This window comes from Nannospalax galili, unplaced genomic scaffold (genome assembly GCF_000622305.1).
Source record: "Nannospalax galili isolate Female #2095 unplaced genomic scaffold, S.galili_v1.0 scaffold1945, whole genome shotgun sequence".
NCBI classification, from domain to species: domain Eukaryota; kingdom Metazoa; phylum Chordata; class Mammalia; order Rodentia; family Spalacidae; genus Nannospalax; species Nannospalax galili.
This window is the reverse complement of record NW_008352138.1, coordinates 225557-239265: the sequence shown is the minus strand read 5'-3', so window position 1 is coordinate 239265 and position 13709 is coordinate 225557. Positions and strand designations below refer to the sequence as shown.

Genomic DNA, 13709 nt, shown 5'->3' with positions numbered 1-13709 from the left:
TTTAACTTTCCTGGAAAACACCAAGATCAAGCATGGATGGAGATACACCTCTGATGGGAGGCTCATTCTGCTGCATAAGCTGGCAGAGGACTTAATATATAAACTTCACAAAGGGACTCACCTAGGAAAGAGAAAGTTACAAGAACTCCTGACTCCATACCACATCTTTGATCTAACCAAAATGATTGAGAGCTGTCTTTCCAGATGTTGCTCCTGCCAGGTTACTAATCCAAGAGTAAAAGTCATGTGCCCAGCCAGAAGGGAGAGGGGCACTGTGCCTGGAGTCCATTGGGAGGTGGACTTCACTGAGGTTAAACCTGGCAGGTATGGCTATAAATATCTCCTAGTTTTTGTAGATACATTTTCAGGATGGGTCGAAGCGCTCCCCACAAAGGGGGAAACTGCCTCAACGGTGGTTAAGAAGATCATCAGTGAACTAATACCAAGGTACGGACTCCCCTCTGTGATCGGATAAGACAATGGACCAGCCTTCATCTCTAAAATACTGGGGGCTAATTGGAAGCTACATTGCACATACCACCCCCAGAGTTCAGGACAAGTAGAGAAAATGAATCGGACCTTAACCAAATTAACCCTAGAAATTGCTATGACTGGACAGGCCTCCTACCTTTTGCCCTATATAAGGTCAGAAATACCCCCTATATTCAAGGCCTAACACGCTATGAAATCATGTATGGCTGACCACCCCCTTTGCTTCCCAAACTGCCTTCAGATGTGCTAATTGATGTGCCTGAATCCCAATTCCTTAAGTCCCTACAGGCCTTACAGATTGCACAAAACATTTTCCCTTTGCTGAGGCACATCTACGAACTGCCACCAGCCCAACTGCATGGATTCAAGCCAGGAGACCTTGTTTGGGTAAGGCGACACCACAAGGAGCCCCCTAGACCTCGTTGGAAGGGGCCATAAATCATGATCCTCACCACCCCCACCATGGTCAAAGTGGATGGTGTCAAGACCTGGATACATCACTCGTATCTGAAGCCTGCATCAGGGGATTGGTTGGACCAAGCCGACAAGATATGGAAGGTCACATGGGTAAAAGACAATCCTCTCAAGCTAAAAATCACTGCTACACCCTAACCCTTGTTGCCTTTTTATGTTTTCTCATAGAACCTGCCCTAGCTAACTCCCCCTATGGACTCCAAAAACCTCACTTGGATAGTTAGTAGCACATCCACCGGGAAGACAGTGAACATCTCCTCTCACCTGGGACCTCTAGGCACCTGGTTCCCCAAGATTACATTTGACCTCTCCCACAGAGAGGCAAATTAAAACATTTGTGCCTCTCCCACAGCCTGATTCTCCACATGGATCTCTAGGACTACTCCAGGTCCAGCCTTCTTTCACTCTGCACCATGCCCTCCCCCCTCCAGGCCCCGCCTTCTCTTTGCTAGCCCCACCTTCGTTCTTCCAGGCCCCAACTCACTCCTCCAGCCCCACCCAGCAGGCCACAGCACCAATGGAGACTGGCCTCCAACAGCCCACATTCTGAGTTTAGGCAGGCAGTCAGCAACTCCAGAGCTGGGGCAGAGCGGGGACTGTGATGGAGTGTGGTTACAAAGGAAGGTAGGGGAGGAGTCTGGGACGAGCCAGGAAAGGGTGCTGAGCATCTGTAGCAGGATCTGGGAGGGCAAGGTCCTGACTATGAGAGGGCAAGAAAAATGAAGTCCCAAAGATAAGAGTTCCACCACCTGGGATACCAGAGGCAGGAAAGGCACCCTCTTCCCCTACAGAGAAGGAGCCCAAATGTCTGCACCTCCTGCACAGCTGGATGAAGCTAGCCTGCTGACACTCCATGACAAGTACAGACCTACCCTGGCCAGGAATATGGCCATGTGTGACTTCTGGGTGAAGTGGCCAGAGCTAGTTTTACAGACCCAGAAGAAGAAGGAGTCACATCCATCTAGACAAAGTTCCCAGGACTGGCTGGGCCAGACCATCAGCACTTGCTCCTCAGCGATAAGCCTGAGTGTCACTGAACTGGACAGCTGCCCCAGTGAACCTCTGGAGTCCCATGAGGGTGCTCCTGCCAGCCCCCAGGCTTCCCCTCAAAAGTCTCCATATATCACCATTCTCAACCACTATCTGAAGTCAAACCTGCTGACATGGCCGGAGAGGACAGTGAAGAGGAGGCCTGTGACTGTGGTGAGTCAGCTGGAGCAGGAGATGAAGCCAGTTAAGAGCAGGAAGGAAGTACTGCTGCGGGATTCCAGGGAGCTGCAGAAGGAAAAGTCATTCGAGGATGCAGATACCCAGCCCTTCCTGGAGTACCTGAAGCAGAAAAAGGAGCAGAGCCAGCAGAAGTATGACTCCCTGTGGAGAGAGCACTTCAAGGGGTGCCAGGAAGTGGAGGACAGGAGGCAGGAGCTAGTCTCCACCTATGCCTCACGAACAGCGGACCTCCAGAAGAAGCTGAGCCAGGGCAGGAAGGTCCAGCTTGGCCTGAGGAAGCAGCTGCGCACCCTGAAGCCCATTGCAGGGATCAGGGAGAGCCAGGAAAGGAAGCTGCGGGCCTTGGAGCAGGAGCAGGCCAGCATCCCAGCGGACACCCGGTTCATGGACCGTGAGGCTCACATCCAGTTCCTGCAGGAAAGGGCTGCCCTGGAGAAGCAGGTGCAGGAGCTGAACCTGCTGGAGTCGGGAGAGAACATCACCAGGGAGCTGAAGAAGAAGGCCAAGGCCTTGGCGGCCACAGCCAAGCAGGCTCACACCGAGTTCTGCCGGGGAGTCAACACTGAGAACCGGCAGCTGTGGGAGGGGCTGAGGCAGCTGGATCAAGAGTACTGCAAGCTGGAGGCCAGAAGGAAGAAGCTGGAGAAGAGGAAGCAGCAGTGGAAAGAGCAGCAGTGGTACGTGGAGGCCCTGATCCGGGGCAGGCAGCGTCTACAGGAGCAGCAGCAGGACCGCAGGCTCAGGCAAGGCTGCCCCAAACCACAGGCCGCTCCACACCCACACAGGGCTGTCCCCTAGGCACCAGGCCAAAGGCCAGCCCAAAGTAATCGCTGCCACAGGCGAGGAATCAGCACTGGAGCCGGAGCTCCGGGGCAGTGTACAGAGGAGGAAGATGCTGCTGTAACAATGAGGGGAGAAGGGTAGAACTGTCGGGGGTGGAGGACTGAGCTCCCCAGAGGAGCAGCACCGGGCAGTGGGTTCCAGTCTGGACTGGGATTTGCACACTGGGAATCACTGGTGTTCAGTCTCTCAAGCACGGCCCCCATGCAGCAACCCCCACTGTAGCGCACTTGAGCTATGTTCACTCCTGTTCCAGTGTGGACTCTGCTGTGCCCAGAGTGTGTTTGCAATTAGGCCAGTCCCAACAGTCATGCCCATCGCACAGCAGTAGGATCCTGTCTTAGGCTGCTGTGGGCTGGTATTTGAAGAACTGCATTTTTACATTTATGCCTGGCTGAAGCTGCACTGGTCATCTGCAGATCCGTGTGTCCTAGTGTGGAGCACGGCCCTGTGCTTGAGCTCTGCTTCTGTGTGCCAAAACACAGTTGACTCATCCAGTTCTGGGCATTGTTGCAAGTGAAAAATTTCAAAATAATCAAAAACAGAATTTTCAGTTTTACTTATCTGTAATATGAATTAATTTCAAGTTGTACTGAAAAATGAATTGAATAGACTTAAATTACAGAGTTAAACTCTCTTGTAAAGTATTTTGCTCTTAAACAAGTTGTTATTAAAAAATAAAAGCCTGCCTGTGATTATTCAAATGTGAGAGTAAGGCTGCCAAGATCAGAATCAGTGGGTGAGGGGAGGGCGTGACGTGAGGCAGAGGGAGCAAGGGGCACACGCAGTTTCTGAAGGTCCTGCCTCACTACTCTGTGTGTCTCTGGTGTGGCTATATAGTCAAGGAGACTGGAGGCCATGACAGTGAAAGGCTTAAGAGCCAGCTTTCAGTGTCATCTGTCCATCTTGCTGGAGATGGGGCCTGTTGCAGGGTTAAGAGGAGTGGCACAGTGGCACCTCCCTGCCAGAGAACGGGAGGTCCAGCAGGTAGCCCCCAGTCAAGCCCCTGTATCTGAAGCTGATGGACAACTGTCCCCTCCTGCCATCTCCATCCAGTTCTCAGCGCAGTGCTTGCTGATCTGTGGGGCTGTCCCTGCCCCATGGTGGTGTTTCCAGTGGTCAGAACTGAGCAACAGAAAACCAAAGGACCCTGTGAAGGGTTCTTCTGGTGACTGGGTGTAACAATGACTCTAGTACCTCACCTAACACCTGTCACAGCGGCTCATGAAGACTCGGCCAGGGTGGCGCCATAAGGGGATTTTAATAGGCTCTGGTCATCTCCATTAGTCCCCTAGGCTCCACCCTAAACCAGCCCTGCCTAACAGCAGCTGTCCGCCTGCCTTGCACGTGTGCTCTCGGGACATAGCCCTGGACTCATGACCCCTGACAGTTAACATGTAGCCAGAAGCCCCCAGAGTCCTATTCTATCAAAATTCTGGAGTTACCACCTTCCCCTGCACACAGAAGGCATTCAGTAAGTGGTAGGAAAGAAACAGCTAGCGATCGTTTTGTGTTCAGGAACCTCCAGAACAAAGGAAAAGAAGAGTAACATGATCTGTGCCTGGGTGTATGTACAGAGTTCTCCCTGTTATGATCTTGTAGCACAGAGCATCACGATCAGTGTATATTTTACCATATACAGGAATCAAAGAAACTGAACTGCACATGAGGTGTAAAAGGCTAAGCTTTTCTTAATTTAAGATAAGTTGTGCCATGATTTTCCTTGGGCACTATACATATAGATTGCATTAATTGGGCCTCTCTTACCCATGACACCTCCATCTAAACATTAAAAGACTAAACCAAACTCTTAAAAATATATGTAACTAATCTTGTACTTGAAACAAGATCTTAACTAAATGTCTACCTTTAACCCTGCCTGGAGCCACAAAGCCCTGGCTCTTGCAGGAAGCAGTTTATTTGTACTGGGAGAGAGGAGAGAGAGAGAGAGAGAGAGAGAGAGAGAGAGAGAGAGCCCAAACAAAGTAAAGTTTAGACAGTTCAGTTTCTTTGTCTTCCATACATGGTAACACATCCTGATTGGGATACAACGGCAGAGCCTCCTTAGCTCCAAGCACCATGGACTCATCAGTCACTCCTAAAAGTGCTGGGGGAGGCCGGTGAGAGCAGGTGTATGGTGGGAACGCCTGCTGCACACCGCTTCACAGCTGATTCAGAGTTGCTGTTTCTCCAGTCAGCGCGTTGTTGGTCTCGGCCCATCATTCATTTAGTGACCTATCTGCAGTAGCTGGGTCTTCAAAGTTGCAATGGCTTTCATTTTACAAACTCCTGCATGTATTTGCTCTCCATTAAAAGGAAGAAAGTATGTGCTGAGACGAGCCCACGTCTGTGGGAATCAGAAAACCTGGTATTCATTGTCAGTCTTGTCCTTTTGAAGTGGACATGTGGTTTGTCCTGAGGTTTCTTGTCTATGAATTTAGCTTATAATAAATCTAGTCTGTGCCAGGAGCCACATAACATGGTTAAGAATGTAGGAGACCATGAATCAAACTGCAGGTTCCCTTTCAGTATCTAATGAATCTGGTGAGGTGACTTGAAGTTTTTGTCATGAGCTTCATCATAGCCATCATCATCATCACTTCCATCTCCATCAATGTCACCATCATCACCTCTACTACTATCATCATGATCATCATCAAAATTTGTACCACCACCATCACTGTCATCACCGATGATCATCACTTTTATCATGACTGTCATCACAACCATAATCATCATCCCTACCACCACCATCAAAATTACCATCATCACCATCATTACCATCATACCAGCACCATGAACATGATCACAGTATTACTATAATCACTGTTATTATTATTACTGTCATCACTATCATTACCACCACCATCACAATCATCATCATCACTATTACTACCATCATTGTATTATCATCATTACAACTATCACCATCACCACAATCACCATAATCACCATCATTTTCACCACCACCATCATTATCACTATCACCATCACAACCATCATCATCATCACCATCATCAGCATCTAAAATGCCTGCCATGCAAACATGAGGATTGGAGTTTAAATCTCCAGCACCCATGTGAATGTTGGGTGTGTTCGTGCACATCTGTATCCCTAGAGCTTGCGGTTGGGGGTTGAGACAGGCTGATCTCCAGAGCTTGCTGTCTAGCCGGTAAGCTCTGGGTTCAAGGAGAGAACCTGTTTCAAGAGAAGGGGGAAAGTGATTGAGGAAGACACCAACCTGAACCTCTGACCCCCACAAGCATGTGCACACATGTGCATGTGCTCCTGTATGCACACACATGCATAAACATGCACTGTACACACAGAGAAAATGTTGGTTACACAGCATTTTGAATGCATGAAACACACACACACACACGCACACACACAAATAGTCTATGTTAACATGACTATGAGAATTTTACTGTAATTAAAAAGGAAATAAAACCAGCCATGAAATGTCAGGATAAAGCATGGACTTTGAATGCTAATGCCAAGGCTCTGGTACATCCTTTGGACCCCCACACCTGCCTGCAACCTCATCTCTTACTGTCTGTGCAGGGCCAACTCTGTGGCCAGTCTTGTCTGCTTGTTCATCTCTCTAGTTTCTCTGCTTTTGCCGACATTGGTGGCTTTCCTGTACATGTCCCTCTTTCCTGAGGGTTTTCTATAGCTTACCTTGTTCCACATAGAACTTCTGTTTCTGCTTTCATCTTGGTTCTCTATGATCCTCTGGTAAAAGAGCCCTCCCTGTCCCACACATGGTGGGAGCTGGCCTGTGCTTTTTCATACAGAGCTCAGTGAGAGGCTCTTCCACAGTTAGGACAAGTCTGTGCTAGCCTATTAGCTCTGAGCATAGAGAGCATCTCTGTATCATTGCTGCATCTCCAGCACTTAAACTTGAACTCATGTTGATGAGGTGAGGCAGCAACAGCCCAAGGTCGGTTGGGATTTTCAGTCTTGGCTCCTGTGCTGTGACTGGGGCTGTGACCCGAATCTCACTGGGGCTCCTAACTCTGACTGGACTTTCACCTGCCTCAGCCTTGGGAGGGGCCCCATCACCTTGGTCCCCTGACTAGAATCAGTACATGGGGTGAAACTGAATCCCCACCATGGGAAGCAGGCTCCCCCAAGTGATAGCTCCTGTGGGAAATGTAAATGAAATATTCTATTTTTTTTTCTATCAAAGAGTTAGATGAGACAAAGAAAGCTCCATCTTCAAAGAAATTTGCAAAAACATCACCTGGCAAAACTCCCTTCCCCGGTCAGCATTTTTCTAAGATTAAAATTTGTGTTCAAGTTTGCATCCTGCTCACAAAAGATGCATTTTGCTTGTCAGCTGTGCCATTTTGAATTAGCCAACCGTGTAAGAATGTGAGGCCAAGCTCTGACCAGTTAGAGTGGGGCAAAGAACCCTTTTGTGTCAGGGATACCCCTGTGTGTTAGGGACCTCTGCTGGTGAGCTTGCTGCTGGATTTAGAGAAGCTTTGCATTCTTCTGCAGAATAAAACTTTTTGCCTTGCTGAGATACTTTGGATAGTGTGGTCATTTTCTTGGGACCCCAGACACATCTCTAACATTTCCTAACATACTTCTGGGGCTCCTGTTGCCCCCTCCCCATTTTTCTTCCATGTGCAAGTTACCAACGATCTCTGACACTTTGTGCTTGATAAACCATTGGGCCCATTGGATGCTGAAGACAGATTTCTAGGGACCACATCTAGCTTTGGAGCGACAGTACTGCCAACGAGTGTTAAGCATTCAGTCTCCTCTAAGATAGGAAGCTAAGACTCAACCAGAGTTGAGACTTAACCAGAAGTTACATGCTCAGGAATCAACCAGAAGTTACATGCTCAGGAATCTGACCTGGGATTCTAGACTAGCCTGTCTGCCCAAGCCTGGCTCTGAACCTCTACTTCATACCGTATCTCCAGAAAGACACAGGGCCCTGTCTCCAAGAAGTGGGTCTGGCTTGGTCCTTTATCATAAAATAAGAATCAAACAGCAAGTCAAATCAGTAGGCTGGAGTGTCACTGCCTGTCAGACCTCACATGTGTTCCTACATCATCATGACATGAATTCAACCCAATCTGGATTTCCAACCTTCCTTCTTCCTTTGGTGCTGTCTCCTCTTTACGGCACCTGTGTGATTTTTGCCTCCTGCACACTCTGTATCCTTTGGTAATAATTAGCTCATTCTGTCTATTGTTATTATGAGTAGCTAATCGGTATTAAACCTGTCACTTGATCTGGGTGGCTTGACTCTGTCATGGAAGTCATTTGTGCTGTGGCTCTGGAAGTGTTTTTAAAGATTTTATTTTTATTTTATGTGTATGAGTTTTACTTACACATATGTAAGTGTGCCATGTGTGTGCAAAGCCTGGGGAGGTCAGAAGATGGCATTGGATCCCCTGGAACTGGAGTTACAAATGGTTGTTAGCTGCCATGTGGGTGCTGGGAACTGAACCTGAATCCTTTGGAAGAGCAGTCGGTGCTCTTGACCACTGAGCAATTTGTTCAGCACCAAATTTATTTATGTATTTATGTATTTATTTATTTATATATTTTTATTTATTTTTGAGACGAGAGCAATTTGTTCAGCACCAAATTTATTTATGTATTTATGTATTTATTTATATATTTTTATTTATTTTTGAGACAAGGTCTCACTATGTAGCTATGTATGTAGTATGTATGTAGCTATGTATGTAGGACTCACTATGTAGTACACTGGAATTTGCTATGTAGACAAGGCTGACCTCAAACTCACAGAGATCCTGCGTGCCTATCTGGAAGTATTTTGGAAGAGTTCGGAAAGACAGTAGGAAAAGCCATGGTGGCCGCCTGTGGGGACAGAAGGTAGATGGGGCCAACTGTTGGTGAAAGGCAGGAGAATAATCCTTACTGTGGTCTGTCTGTTCCTTTGAACTCTGGATCATGTGAATGTATAGCCTGATCCACGAGGACACAAACTCTGTGGTGGCTTGAATGAGAATGTCCCTCATAGGTTCCAAGTATTTGAATACTTGTCCCCAGTTGGTGGTGCTGTTTTGGGAGGTTTAGGGGGTGTGGTCTTGCTGGAGGAAGCCTGTCACTGGGGAGGACTTTGAGAATTCATAGCTTGGTCCCACTTCCAGCTTGCTGTCTCTGCTTCCTGCCCATGCTTGAAGATGTGAGGGCTCAGCTTTCTGCTTCTGCCTTTGCTGCCACTGTGCCTCCCCGCCATGCGGGACTCTCATTCTTCTGGAACCATAAGCCAAATAAATCTTTCCTTTTATAAGTTGCCTTGGTCATAGTATTTTATAGCAGCAACAGAGACATAACTAATGCACAGTCCCAAGAACCATCATGACAGCTTTCACTGGGGTCTACCGTGAAGGGAAGTCAGGATACAGTGCAAATTTCCGTCAGCCAGACTTTCCAGGCCAACTCTGGGGATGTAGCTCTTCCTGGGGACAACAGAGGACAGTGGGCACTAATGTGTTGCACAGACTGGCATCTTTCCTGCAGCAGCAGGTACCAGCTTCCTACCCCAGCCAGGTCTGGAGCCTGGCTATGGTGCAGAGGCAGTAGGCAAGGTTTTAAACTCTGCAGCTAAAGTTTGCATTCCACAGGAAGAAATGACCAGACAGCTTTCCTTTTCTCTTTTCAAACAAGTATTTCACCCTTGAGTAGATATCATGTCCTTAAAAGAGTCCCTAGCGGCATTTTCAAGATGATTTTAGGTTAGCAACCTTATTTAAAAGCGTCAAATGCATTTATAAAAATGCTGAATGGCTATGTATTTACTTAAATGTGAATTAAATACATGCACACATGATTTCCTCACCAAACTGCTAATTTCATGGCTAGTACTTTACTTTGAGTGAACCAAGTGAAAAAAGCAGTCATTTATAACCAGCTTTGCGGGGTGGGGCAGAAAAAGCACTGGTGATAGAATCGAGTGGTGGAAATAACAAACGGCAGCCTATGTACTACAGTCAGTTTCTCAGTCTGTTCTCCCAGGAAGTCCCCAGTTGGGTCTTGACCCACTTCCCGTTGTCTCAAGCATCTGGACATTAGACCCTTCATCTCCCCAGTATGATCGGTCTCTGAGTTTCCAGGATGTAGTTGCTTCTTGTCTTGTTGCTGTGAGATTCTGATAAAAAGCTATTTAAGGGAGGAAGGGTTTATTTTGGCTCACAGTTTAAGAAGGGACAAAATGAGACAGCCTGAGAGGGTGGGTTTGGACCTACATTGGTGTAGCGGCTTGGATCTCAGCAAATTGCCAGAGAGTGCTGAGTTCTGGACTCCCTCTGGCCTCCATCTAGCAGAGGGCCTGAGACCCCAGGGGAGGTTCTGAGAGGCCCCAGATCCTGCGTCCACGTGGTGGTGAGCCTCCCCTAATTGTACCATACCCGTCCCCCTACCTGGGGTTTTGTGGGGCACCTCCCAAGGCCCCAAGGCAGGTCTGGCTTTGCTGTGCTAAGACTGAGATCCTGGCAAACAGCCTGAGATGGTGGGTTTGGACCTCCATCTGTGTAGCGTCTTGGATCTCAGCAGACTGCCAGAGAGTACCCAGTTCTGGCCTCCCTCTGGCCTCCCTTTGGCATAGGGTTGAGAATGCAGGGGACTGCCTGAGAACACCCAGATACTGCCTCTATGTGGTGAAGGAAGCCTGAGTGTACCTGACTGGAACCTGAATTGGGCTTCTGTGGGTACCCCTGAATAGCTGACCTGAAGCCATCAGTTCCCTCCAAATTAAACCTGAGAGAACCTGAATCCTGTACCAACCAGCTTTACATAACCAATAAAGAAAGAATCTAGGCACCCAGATAATACAAATAGAAGCATACTTAAACATAATTCTCATATCAGAATCATACACAACAAAAGAAATTCACATACCAAAACTACAACGAAAGAATAATAAAATGGAAAGCCAAAACGCTATGTCCCCACCAAACTCCACCAATCCTGTAGAAGAGTTCTACAAGGAGAACCCCCTAGAGATAACCCAGGGCAGTGAATTTAAAAGAACAATCATAAACATGATCAAGGAATTCAGCAAATTTAAAGAACACACGAGCAAACAAATCAAAGAGCTGAAAGACGATAGGGATAAACTTCTGAATGAATTCACAGAAGAGATAGAAGCATTGAAGAAAATGCAAGCAGAACTGACACGGGAAAGCCTCACCAATAGAATGAATGAAATGGAAAACAGAATATCAAGACTGGACGTCAATGTGGACGAATTAGACCACTCAAGCAATGATTATGAAAAATTTAAGAAAACGTAAGAGTGGACTATGCAGAAATTGTGTGACATCATAAAAAGATCAAATTTACAAATCATAGACATACAGGAAGGAGAAGAATCCCAAGATAATGGCATGGAACAGATCTTCAACACAATCGTACAAGAAAATTTCCCAAAACTAAAGAGAGATATGCCCATATAAATACAAGAAGCATATAGAACAACAGACAGGACCAGAAAAGAAACTCTCCCTGGTACATCATAGTAAAAACACTAAATGTACAGAACAAAGAGAGAATACTGAAAGCAGCAAAAGAAAAACAAGTCACATACAAAGGAAAGCCCATCAGAATACAGGTGACTTATCAATGCAAACTGTGAAAGCCAGAAAAAACTGGACCAAGGTGTTTCCAGTTCTACTGACAATAGATGCCAGCCCAGAATGCTATACCAAGCAAAAATGTCTACTACAGTTGAGGGGGAAAGAAAAATCTTCCATGACACAAAGAGACAAAGAATACACGTCCACAAAACCAGTGCTTCAAAGAATACTTGAAGCAACACAGAGAGCAGAGAGAGAAGTAACTATATCCCAGGGGCAATGAAAAAAAATAAACAAAGGTATAATCTAGGAAACACAAAATTACACAGAGAACACAAACAGCAATCAAAATGACAGCAACTAATACACATCTTTCAATAATAACCTTAAAAATCAATTGACTGAAATCCCCAGTCAAAAGACACAGGTTAAGTGAATGGATTAAGAAACAAAATCCATCTCTTTGCTGCCTGCAAGAAACCCATCTCACCTTCAAGGACAGGCACTACCTTAAGGTAAAAGGATGGAAAAGAGTATTCCGAGAAAATGGCACTAAGAAACAAGCAGGGGTTGCAATTCTAATATCTGACAAAATAGACTTCAAAGTAAAACTAATCAAAAAGAGGCCCACTTCATTTTGATCAAAGGAACAATGAATCAAGAAGATATTACAATCATGAACATATATTCACCAAACTCTGGTGCACCCAAATTCATAAAAACAATACTACAAGACTTTAAAACACAGATTAACCTCAACTCAGTAAGAGTAGGGGACTTCAGTACCCCATTTCCTCTATTAGATAGGTCAACTGGACAAAGAATAAACAGAGAGACGTCTGAATTAAATGGTACCATACATCAACTGGACCTAACAGACATCTTTCGAATATTCCACCCAAGCACCAAAGAATACAGTTTCTACTCAGCACCCCATGGAAATTTTTCAAAAACTGACCACATATTGGACCACAAAACAAACCCCAACAAATACAAAAAATTGAAATAATTCCATGCATTCTATCAGACCACAATGCAATAAAGCTCAAAATCAACACTGGATGAAGCCCAAGACACTACAGGAACTCGTGGTGATTAAACAACACACTCCTGAACAATGAGTGCATCAAAGGAGAAATAAAAGAATTCCTGGAATTCAACGAAAAGAACAATACAGCACAACGCAACCTCTGGGACACATTAAAAGCAATCCTAAGAGGAAAGTTTATAGCTCTTAGTGCCTACAAAATTAGAAAGAGCCCAAATAAATGACCTAACACTGCAACTCAAGACATTGGAAAGGCAAGAACAAATGAAACCCAAACCCAGCAGAAGAGAAGAAATGACAAAAATCAGAGCAGAAATTAATGAAATAGAAACAAATAAAACAATACAAAGAATCAATGAATCTAAGAGCTGATTCCTTGAAAAGCTAAACAAGATAGACAGACCCTTAGCCCAGTTAACCAAAAGAAAGAGCAAATCCAAATCAACAAAATCAGAGACGAAAGGGGAAACATCACAACAGGCACCCAAAAGATCCAGACCATTATAAGGGAATATTTTAAAAACCTATATGCTACTAAATCTGAAAGTCTAAAAGAAATGGATGGATATCTGAAATCATGGGAACCTCCAAAGTTAAACCAAGAAGAGCTCAACAGTTTAAACAGTAATTGAAACAGTAATACAAAGCCTCCCAACTAAAAAAATCCCAGGCTCAGATGGATTTACAGCAGAATTCTACCAGATATTTAAAAAAGACCTCCAACCAATTCTACTCAGATTATTCAAAAAGATAGAAACAGAGGGAGAACTTCCAAATTCCTTCTATGAAGCCAGCATCACTCTAATACACAACCAAAAAAGAAACCATAGACCCATATCCTTAATGAATATAGATGCAAAAATTCTCAACAAAATACTTGCAAACCACATACAGACACAGATCAAAAAGATCATTTACCATGGTCAAGTAGGTTTTATCCCAGAGATGCAGGCATGGTTCAATATACGCAAGTCAATAAATATCATTAATCATATAAATGGACTCAAAGACAAAAACCACATTGTCATCTCAATAGATACAGAAAAGGCTTTTGACAC

The 13709-nt window shown here is 45.5% G+C and overlaps 2 protein-coding genes across 4 annotated transcripts in view; one reads left to right on the top strand and one right to left on the bottom strand.

Moving 5' to 3' along the window:
• Sez6l (seizure related 6 homolog like) overlaps positions 1 to 13709 on the bottom strand; it is a 193870-nt gene that overhangs the window by 42543 nt on the left and 137618 nt on the right. The gene's annotated exons all lie outside the window — the stretch shown is intronic.
• LOC103746734 (coiled-coil domain-containing protein 121-like) lies at positions 703 to 3639 on the top strand. The gene is made up of 2 exons (XM_008849027.2): positions 703 to 879; positions 1135 to 3639. The coding sequence occupies exon 2, from the start codon at positions 1771 to 1773 to the stop codon at positions 2992 to 2994; it is 1224 nt and encodes a 407-aa protein (XP_008847249.1). The 5' UTR covers positions 703 to 879; positions 1135 to 1770; the 3' UTR covers positions 2995 to 3639.